We start from the raw sequence: 22,391 nt of genomic DNA, 5'->3' as shown, positions 1-22,391 counted from the left end.
TATATATATATTATATAATATATATATGTGTGTGTGTCTTTATATATGTACATATTTCCTTTTAAAATCTTATGGTCCCGCACGCTCACAAACAGAGATTGTAGTTTGTAATTAAACCGCTTGCACCAGAGCTGATGTTTCGCTGTTATACTGGTGATTTAATGCGCTACGTTTTATAAAGCCAACCAAAGGAACGCACGACTTCCTTTCGCTACTTTCAAAATAAATAATAAAAAAACCAAGAATATTTGGAGAGAGATAATATCGGTTTGAATGACAATAAAATAAACGTTGATTCATTTTGCACTATTAAGTACATATTCTAATATCTCTTAATTTATTAAATTCTAAAAAAAAAACACATTTTCTTTCATTTTATTTTGAAAGAAAACTGTTGTATCCGCTTTTTTGCGCGAGCTTTCCACTCGGGTCATTTCTGTCCGTGGGCTGGACAATCTACAAAATTGAATACACGCAATTAATAGCGCTATTGTTTACTTCACATGGCCTAAATCTTATTAGTGGCGCTAACACTTAAAACCCAGACCTGGTCCTTTCAACCCGGCCATGCAGTAAACAAAAGTGTCCACTAGAGGGCGCTGCTGCTGCATCGTCACGTACTGAAATCCCAAAGTCCTGCTTGGGGATCTGAGGCTTACTGTAAACTCTCTCCAGATGCAGATAATAAGGAGAGGATTCATTAGCTGACGCCTGAAGACGACAGCGCTTGTGCTGCGGTCCGGAAGAACAGCTGAGGCACGAAGGGCCCAAAGTCTCTGCGCATGCTTATGCTTCATCTAAAGTTATGATTAACCTGCAAACTGTTGATACATCACATGGAAAAAGACCTAAACTACCCTCCATAAAGACTCACATATTTCTGCTGTATAGATTTGTTTTTCTTGCCTCCAAAGGTAGAATACTAAGAAAATTAAAATTAATAGCTTCATTTTTCTAGCATTTAGCAGCCTTAAAGTCCAGACGACACGTGTGATGAACTGTATTCTCGAGGGTCCCTAAACTCACCATTTCTAACACCTTTAAAACTATTTTATAACCTCAGAGTGGAAGCAAAGTGGAGGGGAGGAATGTGGTGTAAAATATCTGCGATTCTACTCAAGCACAAGAGGACTTCCTTCTCTCAAGGTTCCACAAACAACACATACATATTCACATTATGAGACATCTGGGAGTTTCATGTCATCATAATAATAAGAGAAATGGCATCGGGTGTAGAAAGACAGGAAGAAAGAGACTCTTGGTTATTTTGTTGTGTTATTTATTTCTAATGTGTTTTATTTATTTTTAATTTTTTTTTTTTTAATCTGTCCACAAAGTCATATTAGTCACTACTATGTTAGATCAGTTTTCCTCACTGCAATGGCAGTCAACTACACAAGAGCCCAACCCCCGGGGCGTGGCCCCCTCACCTCGCAAAGATGTGTCGCTTCACGATGAACCGTCGGGTCAAAAAAAGAAAAAAAAAAGATCCGGAACCATCGGATCGTGTGTGTGTGTGTGGTGTGTGTGTGTGTGTGTGTGTGCCGCGTCGGCCGTTTTGTGGTGGCCCGCTAAATCGTCACGCTTTTGGAGAACATATCTGATTCACAATCAGGAGATAAGGTGCATCTTTCACACGTGTTTGAAAAAAATAATAAAATCACAAGGGAGCTGCTAATCGTGCAAATCGTCGTTTCGCCATTTTTCCGACCGAACTTTGTCGTTTCCGTGAACTTTGACTGCAGTCTGAATGGCGAGCTCGCCCCCGCGCTTTGCTCAGTGAATGGATGTCTAAGGAAATGGGATGTCTAAGGAAATGCACCTTTTGGAACTACTTTATCTGCATTTCACCAGTTTTCGGCGAAGCTCTCACTGATCCCACACAGACGAGACCAAAAAGATGGGGCCGAACTTGTCGTTAAACACGCTTTCACTTCTGCTTATGGACACAATAAAGGCACCCACGTGTTTTCTTCATAAAACAGTCAAGTTCTCTGAAGTCAAACCCAAGTCTTTTAGAGAGGATTCATTTTTTTTGGGGGGGGGGGGTTTGAGTCAAAAGGTTCAGATCTCCAGAGAAGAACGCTACTTTGGACTCAAACGGATTGGTTCTGAAGCTCTGTCGTCACCGAGGACATGTTTTGTGTCATTCGACATGTAGATTGATTGGCAGGCTGTTTTATTCCCGTCTGCCGGTGGGAGGAGCCTGAAGGGACCATCGCTGGGGTTTGTGCTCTCTTTAAAAAAAACAAAAAAAACACAACAGCTCTAGTGCTATCTGTACAACATTCAACAACACATTTCTCTTGGGTTTTTTTGTTTTTGTTTGTTTTGTCTTTTTTTTTTTTTACCATAATGCCAAAACAATAATAATTATCATCATAAGAAGAGCATTTTTCCATCTCAACGGCATTGAACAAACACCACACAAACTGAAATGAAAATCTAATAAAGGCCTCAATACCAGATAGTACACGTCACCTTCAAGTGGTGCTATAGAGATAGACAGTTTACGGACGAGAGAGAGAGAGCGACACGGAGGAAGAGAGAGAGAGAACGAGAGAGAGAGAGAGAGCGACACGGAGGAAGAGCGAGAGAGAGAGAAAGAGAGAGAGCGACACGGAGGAAGAGCGAGAGAGAGAGCGAGAGAGAGAGAGAGAGAGGCTGGGTAAAAGAAAGAAAGAAAGAAAGAGAGAAGTGAATTATTTTGTTTTCTCAAGTTGAACATTACTTTAGTGTCACCTCGGACATGTTTTGGCACCTTTTTTTTAAGAGATTAAATATAATATTCATTCGACTTAGACTTTGGTTTACGAAAGGGTTAGTGTTAAGACCAAAAGTAGTCTAACCCTACAGCTACAATGATTTGCACTTGTCTAAAGGTTAGGTAGTCCATTCTTTGATCTAGCCATGCTGGATCGTAACAATAAGGCCTAGTGACCGAGAGAGAGAGAGAGAGAGAGAGAGAGAGAGAGAGAGAGAGAGAGAGAGAGAGAGAGAGAGAGAGAGAGAGAGAGAGAGAGAGAGAGAGAGAGAGAGAGAGAGAGAGAGAGAGAGAGAGAGAGAGCAGCCTCCCCAGGAGAGAGAGGTAAAGACATGAGATAAAAGATTGGGGGGGGGAAATGAGCAGAGGTGATAAGAGGAGGAGAGAAAGGACGGAGGGGGGGGAGGAGTGAGGACAGACGGAGAGCAAGAACGAGTGTGATATAGGCTAAGTGCTTTTGGTGAGTTTTACAAAATACACCAGGAAGTGCTTGAAACAGAAGGCACGATGGCATTGACAGTAGTTGTTAAGGAGACACCACTAAGGGACTTACCACTACAGAACTCATAAGGTGCTCTACAGAAGGAACTCAAAGACACATTAATGCACATCAAGGTGTGGCTGCAATCGTTGGATACCCCATCAAAAAGTAGTCTAAGTAGATAAATAGTGGTCGTTCACCAGCGTGAGGGGGGGGGGGGGGCAGAATTACCGCCCTCTTTCCAAAACACAAGACTTCATGATATTCATGATTGATTGTTTTCATTCATCGCGGTTGACGTTTACACAAAAAAAAAGTGAACTTTCTTTAACAACCAGTTCAGTGGTTGGCTATCCGACGCGGCGCCGATCAACCGATTTGACGGATTTTGGCTAATCGATGGGGCAGATCTATCGAAACCACAGCTTTTTACACATTTCAAAAAAAAAAAAACGACAACAGAAAGTGACAACTTCCATTGAAAAAAAAAACAAACGTTTGGTCTATCGATTAAAGTCGAAACGAAAACAACTACTTTGGGAACTGAAACCTTGCACAGTGCTCTGTATAGACATTCCAACTAGTCTTAGCTCACAAACATTATAATCAATATTACCTATATTGATAACCTTTTTCCGTAAGCATCTTGAATGAAAATAAACAAAAGTCTGCTTTTTTTTTTTCTTTTTTTTTTACTTCTCGTCTTTACAAAAGCTACACATATTCTACTGGGATGTCTATGCATTTTGTTAGTGTTTTTTAATAATTACTCCTACCATTGTCTTTTCTTTTCTTATTAAAAAAGAAGAGAGGAGATCTACTCATCTAAAAGACGCCATAGCCCCCCCCCCCCAAGAGTACAGTTTGTTCCTCAGTGGTTCGGCAGAGGTCCGGCTTTCTTTTTCCTTCTCTACCTTGTATCGTTCCTTTTTTTTTTCGCAGTCTCTGTCTCTTTAAAAAGGGGTGTGTCAGTTGATTGTGTCCAGAGGGGGGGGGGGGGGGGGGGGCTCGGGCGACGCTCTGAGTTTATGTTCTTTTCCGCACATCTACGTTGCCTCGGCAACCCCGACCCACATTCGGCGCCATTGTAAACACTGAATTTTTAAACGTTGACCCCTTTTTCGCGTCGCTCGGCCTTTGACCTCTTTCGCCACGTTATCTATATCGCCTACTTTTTTTTTTTTGTTTTCTATTCAAGCTGAGCCACAAACATCTGCCGCCCGTGTCAAGTACATCACGCTAACCATGTAGCATTTCTTTTACAACTTAACTATTCACAACACCCTAGAACCACTTTTAACAAATATACTGTACTTAAATTGTTTTAAACTGTATATTCAGATAAAATGAATGAGCTATCTGAGCCTCGATGCGTGGGAGCACCGGGAGACTCTCTCGACAATGCACATGAACAGGCACTAACTGAAAAAGAAATTAAAATGTTACAAACGTCTCTTTCTGTTTTTCTTTAGGACAATCGTGTAGAAACACTTTTCAGACAAACGAGGCAGTGATATATAGTCGAGGGAAAGCACGCGGCCTGCGACAGTTACGTCATGCCTTAAATTAATACCAAAAAGCTTAGCCGAGGTTCACAGCTTGAAACTTCTTTCCGCTCAACTTTCCTCCACATTTGTGTGGGTGGAGGAGGAACTTGAAGTTTGAGGTTTCAACCGTTCCGCGGTCTGTCAGGAGAGGATCTCTTCACAGCTGGCGTCAGCCTCGTCAGTATAGTAGTCTGGAATAAACAGTCCCGTTATTGGTGTTGAAATAGATGCGTGTGGAATGATTGCCTTAGATCTTACGCGTTCCTTTCATTTATCACGTAGGAGATCACCTTTTAAAAATCATCTTGGAGTGAAGCTTGAAAAAAAAAAAAAAAGAGGAAAAAGTGTGCCTACAAAATCCTGAAAAGATGCATATTTGCTCTTTTGTACAGGGAGTTTATTTTGCGGGTGACCACGCTGTCGGAACCGAAGTAGACGAATGATGTCGGAAAGGAAAATAAAAGCTGTGATGTTTCTCTTGCTCTTTTCAAAATCTCAGGAGTCAAGAACCCTTTGTCCGTTTCTTCAATTCTGTGTCGAATGTAGTTGAAAACTTTGAACCCAACCCTCCAGTTTGAATGGTGTCATCCCAAACAAAGCATTTTAATCTGTGAAGACTCTTTCTCCTCTCTACCATGTGGTTGGAGCTCAGGGCCGGTGAAAGAGCGAGGGACATCCTCAGATCCTGGTCTTCTGAATCCTCCAGGCTGCTGTTCTCCAAATTCTCTTCCATTTCTCCTCTTGCTCCTCCTCATCCCCCTCCATCTTTCCCTTGAGTGCCAGACCGTCTCTGACATTCTTGGACACTGAGGCCACGTCTGGTGGTCGAGGATGTCGTCCAGATGGTCCCGTGTATCCTCAGAGAGCCCATTAATGGTCTTGGCCTGCGTTGAGGGACCATTCCCCCAGAGGTGCCTGGGACTCTGCCTCGGTCACATGCCTCCATATGTCAGAGAGTCGAGATCAGAGTGATCCGTCCGGGGCTTGGTGGCCTTTGGGGCTCCATTGTCATCCAAGGTGGTAGAAGGGGCTCTTTTGCGCCTGGACTTACTGGTGTGGTTGACCTGGAGGTGCATGGCCATCAGCTCTGCTGAGGATGTACGAAAAGGGCAGAACAAACACTGGCTCAGTTTGACCCCAATTGAAATGTCCCCTACGCCATCCCCACCGCCGACGCCTCCTCCTCCCCTAAACTCGTGCCTCCATCCTCCTCCATGCCTCCAAGGCCAGGTGAGGGGCGGCGAGACAGATCCAGGGGTTCGAAACCCCCTTCTTGAGTTGAAGGCGCAGGCCCTTCCTTGTCACTCGGTGGTTGAACCATTCGGCTAGTAGTAAGGGGCTTACGACGAGACACTTTAGGGGCCTTCGGTGGGGGAGACTCCCTGATCCAGCCTCCTTCCATTCCACCTTGGTAAAGGGCCCCCATCACCCCAGACAGATACCTGTACTGGGTCTCCAAGTCGACATCCCTCAGAGCCGCCAAGGCCTTCCGATGCTCCCGCTGGTCCGAAGCCCCAGGAGCCAGGACTGCTGGCTGGGCCGAGAGGAGGGGTTGTCGGTTGGGCCTCGGTTGACGGGGCAGTGGTTTGGCTGGGATCGGCGCTGCTTGGCCAGCCCAGAGGTTCCAGAGGTCAGACTGTTGATAGTGGAGGTGAGACCACTGGAGGAGGAGTTGGAGGAGGCTGACAAGGCGTTGCGTTGCTCCCTGTGGTGCCGCTGGAGGTGGTACTTCAGCGAGCCCGACTGGGTACCCGCGTAGTCACAGTGGGGACATTTGTAGGGTCTCTCGCCTAAAGAAAACGAGATGAACAAAACGAGATTGGGGAAACAGTATTGGAGTATTAACTAAAGTAGCAGCTGACCTAGGTGAGGCTTAAAGAGACCGCTGATTTTGCATGTTTTAGCTCATTTACAACAAATCACATTATTTATATTAGTGCTAACCATTCTTTGTAAAAACAATATGTAATAATAATGTAATTATATATAGTATGTATGTGTAATATATATATATATATATATATATATATATATATATATATATATATATATATATATATATATATATAACACACGACAGACAAGCTTGAAGAGCCTGCTAATTTATATAATGTATCATTTTTCACATCATAGTGAATGAATAGAAGACATTGGCTGTCAGAAAGAAAATCTGTAACACTAGAGCATTTATTAAAAATGGTCAGCAGTAACTTGCAAAATAACTGGCATCTTCCGTTTAAACAGTGGGGGATGTAATTATGCATTTTAAAGGGAGATGGCAGTATTTCATCACTGATTGAAAATGACACTGCTGGGAGAGATAAAGGGGAGGGGGCATCATGCTGGAGACAGATCAACAGCAGGAAATGCATTACGTATGAAAAGCATAAATTATCCTATTCACATGAAAAAAGGAACACACACAAAGAAAACGGCTCTATTGATGATCGCAGATGCACATGCAAAAGTATGAACAATTTGATTCTGTTACTGGAGCAAAAAAAAAAACATGTCACAGGAGTGTCTTGGAGAAATAATCTCAGGAATATCAAGAGAGTATTATTACAATTTGATGCCTTCACTTAAATTACTGACCATGTGGTAATCACTTGATGGCACGGAGAAGCAATAGTGCGTGATGAAAAGAGCGGTACGCTATCATGAATAATACAGCTGCGATGTGATGGGTCTTGTCAGCTATAGACAATTATTCATAATGGCAATATTAAATAGATTTCATTGAATGCATTTTGGGCGCCGTCTTGCTGGAAAGACTTGGATGTGCTCCAGTTCCCAGTTGCTGGGGATTGGTGGCATCTCAGAAACTGGAAGACGGGGTCTTAATTTTGATCAAGTACATCAAGCGAAGAAAGCAAATAATAAAAAAAAAATGGCAATGACTCATGCTGATAAAGTCTTATGAATATGGATAATTAATTAAGAGCGTGAGTGAGTGCTGTGAGAGTTCCCAATTTTCATTAAAGTCACCAAAAATTCAATGTGAGTTCTTTTCATTTTTTTGTTTTTTTTTTGTTTTAAGTCTTGGAAAAACCTGTTGGAGTATGTTGGATAGCCCTGTGTGTCTGTTCTAAAGTCAGAATTATTTTGACATGATTTGATGTGAATTTAAGGAGAACAATTACAGATTCACTTGCTTCAAAGACAAGATCAGAGAATGTGAATCTCAGAAAGATTAAAGCCAAAATTGCTATAAGGAAAAATCTGTGAGCATATATTTAATGTTTTTTTTTTATAGTTAATCTAAAAAATAACCGTGCCAAACCATATAAATTTTGCACAAATTGGAGTTCAAATCAACTAATAGAAAAAAATATATTTTAAAAATATATTAAATAAATGCATTTCTTCCTTTCTTTGGTGAGAGAAGTGAGCTTTTTTACAAAGATTTAACCTTATTTAATCCCTGGAGTGGCTTGATTTTTCCTCAAAAACTACTGTTAATATACCCTTGAGCAAGGCACTTAACCAGGAGTTGCTCCAGTGGGGCTGCTCGGTTGCCTGCAGTAGAGGGCTATGATTAGCGCCGGCCAGCTCTCTGGGGTGAATGTGTAAAAAAAGAAAAAGGTAGCGCTGCTGAAGCGAGGATGCTCAATGAAACCTTTCCAGGGATTTATAAAGGCTAAAAAAGTAAATGTGGTTTGTTAAACTCACAGCAGTTTCTCACCTGTGTGAACTCTCAGGTGCACTTTGAGATGGTGTGAAGAGCGGAAGGCTTTACCACAGTAGGGCAGTCTTTTATCCCTCTACCACGCACTCGCTCCCTGTTGGGAACTGAAGGTATGGAGGAGACTGCTGTCAAGCCATTTTTCTTCTGCAAGTGGAGAAAAATGTAAGATAACAGCGGGTGTAAAAGGGCCCTACGAGAGCTTCTATTTACAACAGAAAACAGAATGAAAATAAAACGCTCTTGTGAAAATAACACCAATACATGGGAGCAGACAAACAAACCAAAAGACAAGGCAGAGGAAAAAGCACATGTGATTGTACCTTTGAAGCTTGAGATGACAGAGTGAAACCCTGTAGCTGCCCCTGCTTGTTGTGATCCACCACTGTGCAGTTTTGATTCCTGTCTCACGTCTCCTGCTTGCTGGGATTCACCACTGTGGTGTAGCTGAGATTCCTGTCTCACTTCACCGCTGCTCCTCTTCCAAGGCCCGCTCTTCTACGGCTACCGCTCCCTTCCTCTTCGCCGCCGCCGCCTCCACCGCCTCCTTTCTGGGGCCTCTGAGTGTGAACGCGAGCATGAACCACCACCTGCTGCAGGCTGCGGAAAAGCTTTCCACAGTCCGGGCATTCCATGGCCCTCCTGCTCCGCCAGACTCTTCTCTTGGATCCAGGCCTCCGAGGTAGGCCCTGACTTGGTCGGCCTCTGTGATCACGGAGTTCCGACCTTGGCCTCGCTGGCTTTGCTGCTGGCCTCGCTGTTGGGGCCTCTGCTGCTGCTGCTGCTGCTGCTGCTGCTGAGCTACTGCCAGGCTGCGAGCCACCAGCTGCCACCAAGTTGCCTGGTCACCTCCTTCTGAAATTGATGCCGTAGTTTCACCTGTGCCCCCTCCTCTAGTTGCTCCCCCTCCTCTTCCTTGGTCCCCTACTCCTGAGCCGCCAAAGCCGCCACCGTTTCCCATCTCTGCCACCTGAGCCACTGCTTGAAGTCTCTCCATGCAGCTCGCCCCACTGCCATCATTGGGTAGCCCGAGGTAGCCGAGGATGGCTGATTTGCTTGAGCCCATCCCCATTCTGCCTCCAGCTTCTGATCTTCCTTGTCCACCTCTACCACCTCTTTGCTGGGCCAGAAGGAGGCTTGAATAGAGGGCGTTGAGAGACTGATTATTAGCCGAGCCTTTGCCTTGCTGCTCTGAACCTCCTGGTACCCCAAGGGTTCCCAGCCCGGCCTTCAGCCCAAGCTTGTTGAGATGTACTTTCATGTGGTTTTTGAGGAACCAAGGCTCTTTGAAGCCGCGGCCGCATACCTGGCACTTATGGTCCAAGGAGTCCTTGTGCTTTCGCATGTGTCCCTTCAGGAACCAAGATTGGGTAAACCGCTGTCCACAAATATCACAGCGGAATGCTGGCACTGTGGGGGAGGCAGCCGCTGTAGCTGCTGCTGTCACCTGTGGGGTACTTGGTGGTGGGGCTGGGGTATGGGTCGGGGTGGGCACAGGAGTATCAGGGGTCGCAATGACCAGCCTGGAATTGAAGGCCGGTGGCGGAGCAGGTACCTCAGGAGAAGGGTGGAACTCCTGCAAGTGAGATGCCAGGCTCTCTTCTTGGCTGGCAGAGAAAGGACAAAGAGTGCATTTGTACGGGTTGTGGAGAATGCGGACATGGCGCGCCAACTCCGAAGCCGTGCGGAATTTTCCTTTGCAGGCATGGCAGCGAAACGTAGGCGCTATAGGAGTAGACACACCCTCCCCGATGGTAGAAGAATAGGGTGGAGTCACAGATACAGGATCCTCTGTAAGTGGAGGGGTCAATGGTGTACTGTCGTTCAGTAAGAAGTTTGGGTTCTGGTCTGTCTGTAGGCCGTCATCTAGACCTTTGACCTCACTGTCAACATCCTCTTCTTCTGTAAGATGCTGGATGAGTGTCCCTGGCAGTATACGCTGGTTTGGGTGACTTCTGTGATTCTGGACTAAGTCTTTGTGGTTCTGTTGGATTTTGAGGTGCCGCTTTAGGGGTGTTGAAGGGAGTCCAGTCCGGTACAGGGCTGAAGCTCGGCGGTCTCGGTCCAGACTGTGAGCTCGGGCATGAAGAGACAAAATGCTTTGGAATCTGAATCTCTTTCCGCACACATGACAAGGGAACCTGAGCGCAGGCCCTGGTGACGCCCCTCCCACTCCAGGTATCGCCCTGGTAACAGTGTCTTTCTGGAACAGCTGTAGGTCTAGTTCATCGCTGCAGTTTCCACTCTGCCCAGATGAGAGGGCCAGCTCCAGGGCTCCGAACCCAAGGAGTGGCGCCGATGGTGTGGCTGGTGGAGAGGCGTCCAAACAAGGGCTGCATCCAGCTTCTTGTCCCCCTCCTCCTGGGAACAGAGCCACTGCCGGGGTCGGGGACGGAGGAACTCTATCCAGCCCTTCCTCGTCATCTTCTTCATCGACATCGTGGTGATTGTTGTTATTGTCCTCGAGGAGGGGGAAGGGAGAGAGGGGAAAATAAGGTGTGGTGTCCGGGCTCTGAGGGAAGGTTCTGGGCTGTGAATGGGCAGGACAACGGGGCTGTCGGGTAGAGAGAGCTGAGCGTGAGGAGAAGACGCCTGGGGGCTGTGGTCCAGGGATGGCAGTGTTGGGGGAGACTGGGGATGCTCACAAGAAAGAGACAACACACACTCCGGCGGAGAATCCATCCTCTGTCAGTACTAAACACAGAAAGAAGGAGAGAGACAGATACTGAGTGGAACTGACGACTTAAGAGTTACAACTTTAAAACGCTAGAGGAAAGGTTAAATTTGCATGTTGTGCATAATTATCTTCAACTGTAACAGGACCTTGACCAGATGTGTAAAATGGCGAAGAAATAGACATAATCAAATGCTATTAGTTTGCCTAACAGGTTCATGTGTCTGTATGTGTGCGTGTGTGTGTGTATGAGATCAGTAGAGAATTACCAGAAGTGTGTGTGGTGTTATGCCATTCTTTAGTGTCTCGGCTGATGGGGGACACACTTCTGTGGCAGCCTTCTCCTTTAATTTTCTGGGGACAAAAGCAAGCAAAAAAAAAATGAGAAATGAGAAACTTAAACAGGAGTTATTTGCAATATAATCTTAAATTGAATTGCTTCCAGTTTTTTTTTCTTAAATCTTTATATTTTTTTACTAAATTAGCAATATCAGTGTCGACGTAGGTGTAAATGCTTTTTGAAGTATTGAGAGATGAACTGCAGGGAGCAGATTTTTGTCAAATAGGATAAAAAACAGCAACATTTACACACAGACTCTTCGAAAATGTATTCCATTATACATATTCTAATAGAAAAAAGAAACGCTTTTCTCATTACAGCACCACTTCGCGTGCGATTTACTGCACGTGAACGTTAAGCACAAAGCAAATCTTCATTTGATCTTCAGTTACTCTTCAGCTTGCGTAGGTGTGCGGCGTGCGCTTGAATGTGTAACAGGTGTGCACCTGTTCTGCCTCCTGCAACTGTTCACAATGCTCTCCGGCATACTGACGGCACATATGGGATGATTAGCCGGAGTGTGAATGTGCATCGATGTGTATCTCTCTGGATATCTGTGTGTGTGTGTGTGTGTGTGTGTGTGTGTGTGTGTGTGTGTGTGTGTGTGTGTGTGTGTGTGTGTGAGTTAGTGTGTGTTTAGGAGTTAAGGGCACCACCACAGGACATGGACTGTCCCAAACAGGATGGGCGCGCGATGTTTTGACTTCCCCACACACCCTTCCTGTGCACTCATACAGTAGCAAGCTTAAATCAGGACTGTACACACACACACACACACACACACACACACACACACATGCACGCACTTAAGCACAACAATGTTTGTTGAAGCTATAGCCTGGGTGTGGTGCCATGACCATACACTGCTTAGTCATGGCTACTTGTTTAAGTAGCGCACAAATGTGAGCTTATTGTGTTGACTGTACTGCAGCCGTCGGCCCGGATAACAGAGTCAGCTGAAATGTAAAGTGTGATATACAGCATATTGAACGACACCAGCATTTTGGCGAGCACGCTCGCACACCCAAATATTTCCAGTGCACAGCACTTTGCATCAGTTCCACCGGATTTATGCACGTCGGCTGTTTTTTCGTCCATCATTCGGTGGAGTTGAGAAGCAAGCGGAGGCGCCCGCACAAAACAAAAGGTCATCAATCACTGTGGGGGAAAACAATGGAACATCTGTGTTCGCAGGTGTGTCGCCATATTTGTGTTCACTCCGCGGTATGGTCACATATGTGTTTATATGATCAGTTGGATTTCTGTGTGTGTGTGTGTGTGTGTGTGTGTGTGTGTGTGTGTGTGTGTGTGTGTGTGTGTGTGTGTGTGTGTGTGTGTGTGTGTGTCACTAAGCCTGGATGACAAAGAGATTCTCATGTAGCCAGTTGACATTTTAGCTCAGCTATGACTCACAGGGATATCACACCATATCAATCACACAGACACACACTCACACACACACACACACACACACACACACACACACACACGCAACAACAGACACACACGGCCCTTTTCTTAATCCACCATTATTGTTCTTTCTCACCCCGTCTTTCTTTCCCCTCTGTCTTTCTTTCCCCGATTCACACTCCTCCCATCCCCCTCTCATTCTCTCGCTCCCTCCCTCCGTCCATTATTCACTAATTTTCTTTCTTTCATTCTCTCTCTCTCTCTCTCTCTCTCTCTCTCTCTCTCTCTCTCTCCTGCAGTGTTGCCAGTTGGCAGAGTGCCAGGGAATGCTGATATCAGCTGGTAGATTGGGCCCTGCCAACATGGCGAAGAGCAACAAAAATGAGAAAGGAGGCAGACAGAGGGAAAGAAAGAGAGAGACGGAGAGAAACATACAGTGCTGTTACAAACTGGGCAGCAGATAGAAGAAGGGAAGAAAAAAAAACACATTTGTCAGAAGCCATGTGAATGAAAATGATTTAATGCGATTGCCAGCGTGGTTGTTGAGGGGAAAAGGGGGAAAAGAAAAATAGGGTAAAGAGACGGACATGCTGGAACAGAGAAGGGGAGAGGAATCAAGAGGGGCATAACACGGAGAGAGAACAACAGATTTAACAAAAATCATTTGAAGAGTCAACACGCAAATATACATCCAGACAAGAGGGAGATACAGGAAGGGGGAAAGAGCCTCTCGACGTGTCTGCGGCAGCGCTACGTCTGATGGCATTATCATATGAATATCACCATCACAATGCATTGTTCGCACCGTGACGGTGGCTGTCGCCAACCACCGGCCCCTGTCATGCCAATGAAGAGAATTTGGATAGATGGAGATAAGGTGGAGCGATGGATGCAGGGGGGGGGGGGGGGGGGGTTGGAGGGGGCGACAAATGGGATTGGAATCAGGTGGAGCAGAATGAAACCCAGGTGTTAATGAACCAGGAGAGAAGCGGTGAAGGACCAGCCGGCTGTGGTAGAGACCGGGCGCGGACATGGGTCGGAGGCGCATTAGTCCACATTACCGACAAATGCCAATCGTTCCCAATCTGCATATTTGAGCACTTTCTGTACGCGATAGCGCACAGATTGATTGCGTAGGGTTTGACGAGAACTGTCACGTTTTAAAAAAAATTTTTTTTAAAAAAAGACGTACAAAGGGGCGATTCGTGCGGCGGTGTTTTTGCAAGGGGAAAGGAGAAATCGCGTTGAAATACCGAATTGACTTATTTCAAAGGTTACGCACTGGTTGTGCAGCGGGGTGTGCATTTTTGGTTTTCGCTGAAAAGATCATCGTGGAAATGCGATCCGCCAACGTCGTCCAGTCAGTCTTGATGTGAGATCCAAATAAAGTATGGAGAAAGAAATATGGAACTGGATTTAAACTGCTCTTTTAGAAGACTCCCCCCCCCCCCCCCGCCTTGTCTCTGACCCTGAAATGTGCAGCGTACGTGCAGCATTGCAATTCGCACGGTAATGACAGCTTAAAAGCATATCCTTGTTGTGTTGAGCATCGCCATGATGGTGTCATTACTGTAATTGCAGAGTAACTTTGTGGCCACGGAGATAACTGATGTAAAGTACTGAATTACCTTCAGTGGAAATTAGTTTTTACGACGGGGGTCAATAAGCCAACTGTCTTTTTTTTTTTTGAGCTCATCCAAGTAAAATCAGCGTTGTTTAAATGTCGATAACTACTCCAGGACTCGTGTCACAAGGTGTGTGTGTGTTAAGGATACGATTGGGGGGGGGGGGGGAGTGCGCTGAGTCATACATCCCAGCCTCGATAAATAGTTGCAGAGGGAGTAGAAGCACAAGATGTTCAGACAAGTTTATCTTTTGGGGGGGGTTTTGATGTCATTGTGTACACATCCAGCGAGTGGTACAGCTGTTATTGTGGAGGCAGTTAGTGCGATGCGTGTTCGGACACGCCGCAACGCCGCAACGCCGCACACCGTAATTGCGCACGCGAGGGTGTGAACACCTTTCACTTGGTGTGTGTTTAAACTGTGCGTGTGTGGGCAGGAAGTACTGCGCCGGCTCTGCTCTGCATTAAACGTGACGTTATGTCGGCGTGTGTGGTTTTTTTTTTTTCTTTTTAAAGAGGGCGTGCGGCATCGCCGTCCCACCGCCCGCTCCTCGTTGGCTTGTTTGCCTTTATGGCCGAGTTATACATACTTGCAGCGACTCGTCACGGTGTGCATAATTAAGTCTGTGGGCTCTTTAGAGTGTGATTTGCCGTGCTTAGGTTGTTTCGTGTTAATGGTCTTCATAATTGATGGAGGGCTGCAGCATATCACAAGACAACAACAAAAAAAAAAAAAAAAAAAGAGAAAACATCTGACGAGAGGCATCAATATCTGCATCATAAATATGCGTTTTATTCTTCGCAAGCTTGTTAATCATCTCAATTTATTTTGTGACCCCTTAGGGGGGAAGGGGGGGGGCACTGAAGAGTAAAAAGGTACACACCATCTGCTTTTGTCTTCTTATCTGGGCCTGTGTGTGTGTGTGTGTGTGTGTGTGTGTGTGTGTGTGTGTGTGTGTGTTGCACACGTCCTCCTTCACAGCCCTAAAAATAGGCACCTCCAAGGTCTCCGGCCTGGGCCTGAGGGCGTAGAGTGAGCGCTGTATCTGGAGGCTGCGTAGGTCCAGGTGTGTGTGTGTGTGTGTGTGTGTGTGTGTGTGTGTGTGTGTGTGTGTGTGTGTGTGTGTGTGTGTGTGTGTGTGTGTGTGTGTGTGTGTGTGCATGTGTGTGTGTGTGTGGGTGTGTGTGTGTGTGTGTGGGTGTGTGTGTGTGTGTGTGGGTGTGTGTGTGTGTGGGTGTGTGTGTGTGCAGGTGTGTGTGTGTGCATGTGTGTGTGTGGGTGTGTGTGCTTCAGCGAAATCCCTCACAAGTGATACCTCATCTTCCGGCTGGATTACTTGAACTCTCATGTGATGAAGCGTGTGTGAGGTGAGGCGTCGTCCTCCTCCAGGGGGGAGGGGGGGGGGGGGATAAGTGGGTATTTTAAGAGACTGACCGCAAGAAAAATAAAAATAAATAAAAACACACGTATGGAAGAGAGGACTGAGGGGAGGTAGAGCGAGAGAGGGGGGGGGGGGGGTCCGCTCCCTGTGTGGTAAAGTGCTATGTGGTCCTGTGGTTTTTATCGCGTGGTCACGTGGTGAACTTCCCCACAGACGGTATTCATTTCCTTTACTTCACCTTTCCCTGAACCCCCCTCGCTTCGCTCCAACTCTGTCTGGCTGGTGCTCCCCCCCACCACCACCCCCCCCCCACCCCCCCCCTCATCTTCAGCAGTGATCGGGAGCAAAGTCTCCCACCGCGCCTCTCTTTAAAGATGTGACTCGAGGACTGAAACTTTTCTTTTGGGGGGTCAGAGAACGGTGGTAACGTTGGTTATCGAAGGGTTTACTTCTGCTTCTAAAAACCAAACTTTCAGGCGCCAACGGTGCTTCTTTTTCAGTGAAAAGCGTCCTTGAAGTAGCGATATATTGATCTTTTTGATTGGAAACATTCGGACCCCTATAGACTCTCAATCTGTCCCTCGGCTCTTTCATCTTTTTTGCTCGATTCCAGGGCGGCTCCTGCTCTACTTTTTGAACCCCACCGCCTCCTTTTTCCTCCTCCTCTTCCTCCTCTCTAGCTGTTGCTCTTTCTCGAATAAAATTGGGGGCGACGCGGCGCCGAACGTCGGAAAAACGCGGCGGCGTCTCGGGGCGGAGGAGCGTGGCTCCTCTGCGCCGAGACGTTTCGCTGACTGACTGACTGACTGACTGACTGACTCGTCCCTTTCAGGATTACAGGATTGAGGCCTTTAAGAGAAGAATGGCTTTGGAGCATGCAAATGTCATAAGCAAATCAGTGAATGTGTTCTGTCTAAGAAGGCTTATCTGTGCTCACTGAAGATCACCTGCAGGGGCTGAGAGAAGAAGCAAAGGAAAAGGAGGGAGGGGGGGGAGGGGGGGCATGCAAACGCCAACACGTTGTTTTTTAATTTTCAATCAAAAATACAAAATGTGCGTAGCGAAAAATCGTCAGCTATAACCGCCCACTTCCTCTGAAGTGCCCCTCGAGCAAAAGCGCAGACTACCCACAAGCCCCTAGCCGACCCCGGCCCCGTGACCTCCTTGTGGAAAACGTGTTATCATATATCTCACGACATGTGAGCACCTACAGAGACCGATTCCAAACGTTAACGCGAGTTGATTCCTTCTTTTTTTTTCCCGCCCCCCCCCCGGGGGAAATTTGCAGAGCACGAGTTCTCTTACTTAGTAACAATTTGTTTTATGCACACTCGATTGCACTTTTACTGTATGTGCACAGTCAAATGGGAGCGTCACTACTTAGATCAACAGCTCTCGGCGTGATCTGCGGCGATGCAACTCGCACAACGGCGCCGTGGCGGTGTGTGTGTGTGTGTGTGTGTGTGTGTGTGTGTGTGTGTGTGTGTGTGTCTGTCGGACGTGGGTTGGGAGGTTGACGCTTGACGGTGAGGGCACACTAGACTTGGTGGCGTCGCACTCGGTTGAAAAGTGCCAAAAAATGCAACAAAAAAAAAAGACAGCTTGAGAGAAGTTTAAAACTCCCCCAGGTTAGATCTGGCCGGTGGCTGCATGCCGTGCGGTGTGCTTAAATTTTCAATTTTGGAAATTTACTAAAAGAAAGTCAGATGCGCACGGGAAAGGTTTTGAGTGGACGGGGGTTTCAGACACTGTTGGGAGCTCCGCCTCTCTGACTAACCCTTCAGGCTCGCCGTCTCTTGACGATCGGTCCACTGTGGGCCCGCCCCTTCCTTTCTACCTATGCCGTGACCCGCTTAGCTTAGCTTAGCTTAGTTTAGCTTAGCTCGCTTTGCTGTCGAAAACCCCGAAACGTGCCCCGGGTCTGAGCGGACGCAAGTGAGCCGACCTGTACCTGTCTGGTAGAAAAATACAAAATAAAATAAAAAGTTTGGAACCGGTCGACGAAAAACCTCAAGTGGCACAAAAGTGGCGTACTATTTAAGTAAGACCCCAGTGCTCTAAATACACCCTAATCCCGAGCAGGCAAGCAGAACTCTCAACGGTCTGAAAATGTCACAATGCAGTAGCTTCTCCTAACTGAGGGCAAGCAGGTGCCTCTCCCGCAGCGCACTAATGACCCAATTATATCAATCAGAAGCCTTGATTGGTGCTACACTCCTCTCCCTCTCAGTCTCTCCGTCTCTTTCTCCCTTCACATACAATCCCTTTACCCAAGAGCCACCTGGATGGGGCGCATGTGCATGTGCCCCCCCCCCAAGCACAGTACAGTACGTACAAAGGTGGGCAGGAGGAAGAGGAGGAGGAGGATACTACTTGAGCACAACAAGCAAAGAGAAGTCTGAATGAGGCAGAACCATTAGACTCTTTCTAACACGGGTGGGGGGGGGGGGGGGGGGGGGGGGCGTCTCACGCTCGTTAGTACAGTGGGTTCCTGATGAGTACTTGCGATGGGAAATCGTCACCTCGGATCCAAAAGTAGATGTTCCCGTGGAGGGACGCTTTCCCATCGGAGAGGTGACTCTTCTCAGCTTCTTTTTTTTTTTCTTTTTTTTTTATATCACAGAGACGCTTGTCTTATTAGTTTCCGGCTGAAGGATAAGATTTCAGTTGGCATTGTTGATTACAATAAAAAAAAATATATATTTTTTTTAAATCAAGCAATTTTTGACAATAATGCACTCATTCTGCTTTCTACTCCCAGGATGCGTGTTGAGATAGAACGTTACGGTGCATTTGATTTAGAGAATATGAGTTCAGCAACATCCCTGTTTATAGGACGAGCCAGCAATGTCAACCTACTTCCACTATGCACGCGCTCTCAGAAGTGTGACATTTAGGGTGGATTTGAAAAAAAAAGAAAAAAAAAAAAAAGAAATGGGCCATTTCGGGATCACTAAACATATTCCATTGGATGTAGAAAGAGAAGGCGACAGGAGAGTCTTCGGTCAGACCCAGATGACACGTCTGCGCCTTATCTCGTGAGGAATGTCCTCTCCTCGCCCCTGTGATGTGCGTCAATAACGTGCAACCATTTTCAGTCGCTCTTTCCCCTCTTCTCTCTCTCGCGGCCATCTCAATTAGAGGCACATTAATGAAATAAATAACCATCAACAAACAATGCGCTAATAAACACCTCCCCCCCCCCCTCCCCTACACACTAAAAATAAATAAACGAGATTAACCCCCGCGAGCAGATGGTGCCCGCGCACATACCCAGCTTCCAAGAATAATAATAATAAAAATAAAAATGCGATTAAAAATCCTAAACAGTGGGATGTAGTTTGGAGAAGTCGGGGGGTGGCGCGTGTGAGTGTCATGTCAGCCTATCTATCGCTCTCTCCCCTGCTCCATTTTGTTCTTAAATTTTCTATACAAAAGATTAAGGGAGGGGAAAAGACGAGTGTGCGAGAGGACGAGACGGAGAAAGTGCCATCATGGATTTCATCTCGAGTCCTTCTGCCAATCTCCCGAATCCGACATCAGTCCCGACACACACAAAAACACCCGCTCATTTCTGTTTTGTGCCTTTCTTTTTGTTGTGTTGTTGTTGTTGTTTATTTCTTAAACCGGGGCTGAAAACGTGGTAACTTCTCGCTCCACAATACAATCTGGCAACACGCGTTTTTGCACACTCACACACACACACACACACACACACACACGGTTACATGCCACACTTGCTATGCTACTTTCTGAGCTCGTGGACGCTGGAGGTGATGTTAGGACAAGTATACGCGTTGTAGTAAACATCGTAGTAAAAAGGTATGGGGGGGGGGGGGGGGGGGGGTATAACGTTTATAAAACACTGTTGCGGCTCGAGGATGCGTTTTTTGCGCACATCCCAGATGAAAGTAGCGGCGCTTATCTCGGAAACAATGCACGACACAATGCTTAATGTGTGTGTGTGTGTCCAACAAAAGAATTAGTCGAGCTAATCGGCGTCCACCCCGCAGATTATTGCAAATCAACTCGCGAGCACGCATCAAAAATCCACTTTTACGCCTGGACAATATGTCTGCGGCTCATCGAAACGCTCCGTTACGCACCGGGAACTTGTGCCTCTTTTTTTTTTTAGTAAAAACCTACTTTTTTTTTTTTTTTTAGGGGGGGGGGGGGCAAACGTCGTTTTATTTCCCCCCAGAGAGGTTAAAACGGGATAAAGAAGGAGAGGTCATAACGCTGCCGAATTTCACCACCGGTTCCCCCCTTGCGTGGATCTGAAATAAGTGCTCGCGGAAGAAAAAAAAGCAGAACTTTGGTTTTAAAGTTCGGCGAATTTAAAGGATAGAATCCCGAACCACTCCGAGGGACTTTTGGTGCTCTTGCAACCATTTTAAAGTCGCGTTTAATTCCGCGTTGACTCGCCGAATCCACTTCTTCTTCCAAATGTTGCACCGGAGTGTTCGCCGAATGACGCCGAGAGAAAACAGCGCATTTTCCTAAATAAAACACGTTTATTGTCATGTCACGAGGGGGGGTGGTGGTGGTGGTGGGGGGGGGGGGGCTGTATCGGATATATGCTGCGTGCAAATGACGGCCACGCGCGCACCATACTAGCCGGCTTACATACATGACACACACGTTAAAAAAAAAAAAAAAAAAAAAAAAAAAAAGTGTTCCCGGAACGGAGGGCGCGCGGTTCGCATGCATGCATGCGTACATACATACATACATGCTCCATGCCAATCATTCACACACACACGCGCGCACACACACTCGCACATAGCCTCCGCATCCAAACTGCAAATAAAACACAACAACAACTATATTGGCCATTATCCCGTGTGTTGCTCGTGGAGGGAGAGGGAGAGAAAGAAGAAGAAGAAGAAGAAGAAGAAGAAGAGGAAAAAGAGGCAACAAACAGTCGCAATAAATTCAACACATTTTTTGGGGGAAATGTTTCATCCCCGGTGTTCCGTGCCACCGCGCATAAAAGTGTGCATGTCAACAGAGTGGTGGATATAAAATCCCCGCTAGATACAGGAAGATATATAGGATATATGGTGAAAGTAAAGACTCAGTGTACTTACGGGAGAGGCGGCGAGGAGATTAATGACACGACACGTCATGATTACGTTTCACTTGAATTAAATACATTACGAGTTGGGAAAAAAAAATGGAAATCAGGGTTGTATACAAGCATACGCCGTTTCCCCCTCCCTCCTCCCTCCGTTTGGTCACCCTCTCTCTCTCTCTCTCTCTCTCTCTCACTCTCTCCTCCTCCTCCTCCTTCTCCCTTTCTTTTCCTTCTCCCTTTCTCTCCTTTCTTCTTGTATTTCGTCCCCCCCCCGTCCCCGTCCCCCCCCCCCCCATTTATTGCACAGGAGTGGGTGAATAGGGAGAAAGCAGCGGAGGAGAAGTGGGAGGGAGAGTGATGTAGGTTGGGAAATGTTAATTATAATCTCGGGCACGGGCACCATTTTACAGCGCTGTCATCTCTTCACATTTGTATCCTAAATATGGCATCTGGGGTGGCGGGTAGCTGACACTTTTGAGAGACTGTTTTTTATTTTTTTTGGGGGGGGGAGTTATTTTTTTTTTCCGGGGAAGGAGGAGAAGAGTAAGGTTGGAAACAAAAAAAAAACAAAAAAAAAAAAAAAAAAAAAGTTTCACACCAATTGAAGTGTGTTTAAAAAAAAAAAAAAAAAAGTGATGACAGGGAGGAGAGGCAGCTTAGATGTTGTGGCGAGCCACCCCGGAAGCACATGGCCACTTCCAGGAATGGTTGACACCAAGTGCACATATTTAGATGAAGGGTTCCCAGCATAAGGTCCGGGGGACCACCGGGAGTCCCCAGAGGGAAGGGTTTCCAGGGGGGTGGTGGGTGGGTGGAGGGGGGGGGGGGGGGTCCCCGGGCCAAAATAGCAGCAGTGGGAAAGTATCACTTCCTCAGAAAGTAAAAGACTCTGCAGCGTCACAAGTTTAAAAACAGCACTCATAGAGACTAATGGCTCCACATACAGTGTTCCACATTGTCCTGCTCTTTATATATATATATATATATATATATATATATATATATATATATATATATATATATATAAAACACTCCCTTGCACATGGCTGCACCCACTTTTTTTTTTCTTCTCCCACTTGTCAAAAGGTTTAGTTGCGGCAGGTGCACGCCTCCTCCAACCCACGTACCCGCATACCACACACACACACACACACACACAGAGAGAAAAAGACAAACAGATCCCCCGGTGTCATCCTATTTGTCCCCTTATTAATGGGGCGGGGCTTGACAAACCTCGCTGTGCTCAAAGTTGAACGTTTCTGGGAAAAAAAAGCTACACAAACGCTTCGTTCACACAGTTTGAAGCAGACGAAGTAAAGACTAGAAAGTCACCTTTTAAAGAGCTCCACAAAGCCAGCGGACAGGAAGTAACTTGTTTCTGACCACCTGATGCTTTTGAGTCCAGTG

The 22,391-nt window shown here is 46.4% G+C and overlaps 1 protein-coding gene across 1 annotated transcript; it reads right to left on the bottom strand.

Annotated features, from left to right (window-relative positions):
• Nucleotides 1–2,329: 2,329 nt before the first annotated feature.
• Nucleotides 2,330–21,240, bottom strand: znf219 (zinc finger protein 219). Its single transcript, XM_068728196.1, is given in 16 exon segments — nucleotides 2,330–5,417; nucleotides 5,419–5,530; nucleotides 5,533–5,616; nucleotides 5,619–5,685; nucleotides 5,687–5,739; nucleotides 5,742–5,978; nucleotides 5,981–6,301; nucleotides 6,304–6,582; nucleotides 8,478–8,540; nucleotides 8,543–8,621; nucleotides 8,787–8,953; nucleotides 8,956–9,108; nucleotides 9,111–10,997; nucleotides 11,000–11,171; nucleotides 11,421–11,505; nucleotides 20,998–21,240. Coding segments are annotated over 14 exon segments (3,684 nt in total). The 5' UTR covers nucleotides 11,160–11,171; nucleotides 11,421–11,505; nucleotides 20,998–21,240; the 3' UTR covers nucleotides 2,330–5,395.
• Between the last annotated feature and the right edge of the window lie 1,151 nt (nucleotides 21,241–22,391).

Source organism: Cebidichthys violaceus, unplaced genomic scaffold (genome assembly GCF_023349555.1).
Source record: "Cebidichthys violaceus isolate CVI_PGR_0920_01 unplaced genomic scaffold, fCebVio1.0.p SCAF_41, whole genome shotgun sequence".
Taxonomy (NCBI): Eukaryota; Metazoa; Chordata; class Actinopteri; order Perciformes; family Stichaeidae; genus Cebidichthys; species Cebidichthys violaceus.
Note: the sequence above shows the minus strand (reverse complement) of the source record. Positions and strands in the feature narration are given on the sequence as shown.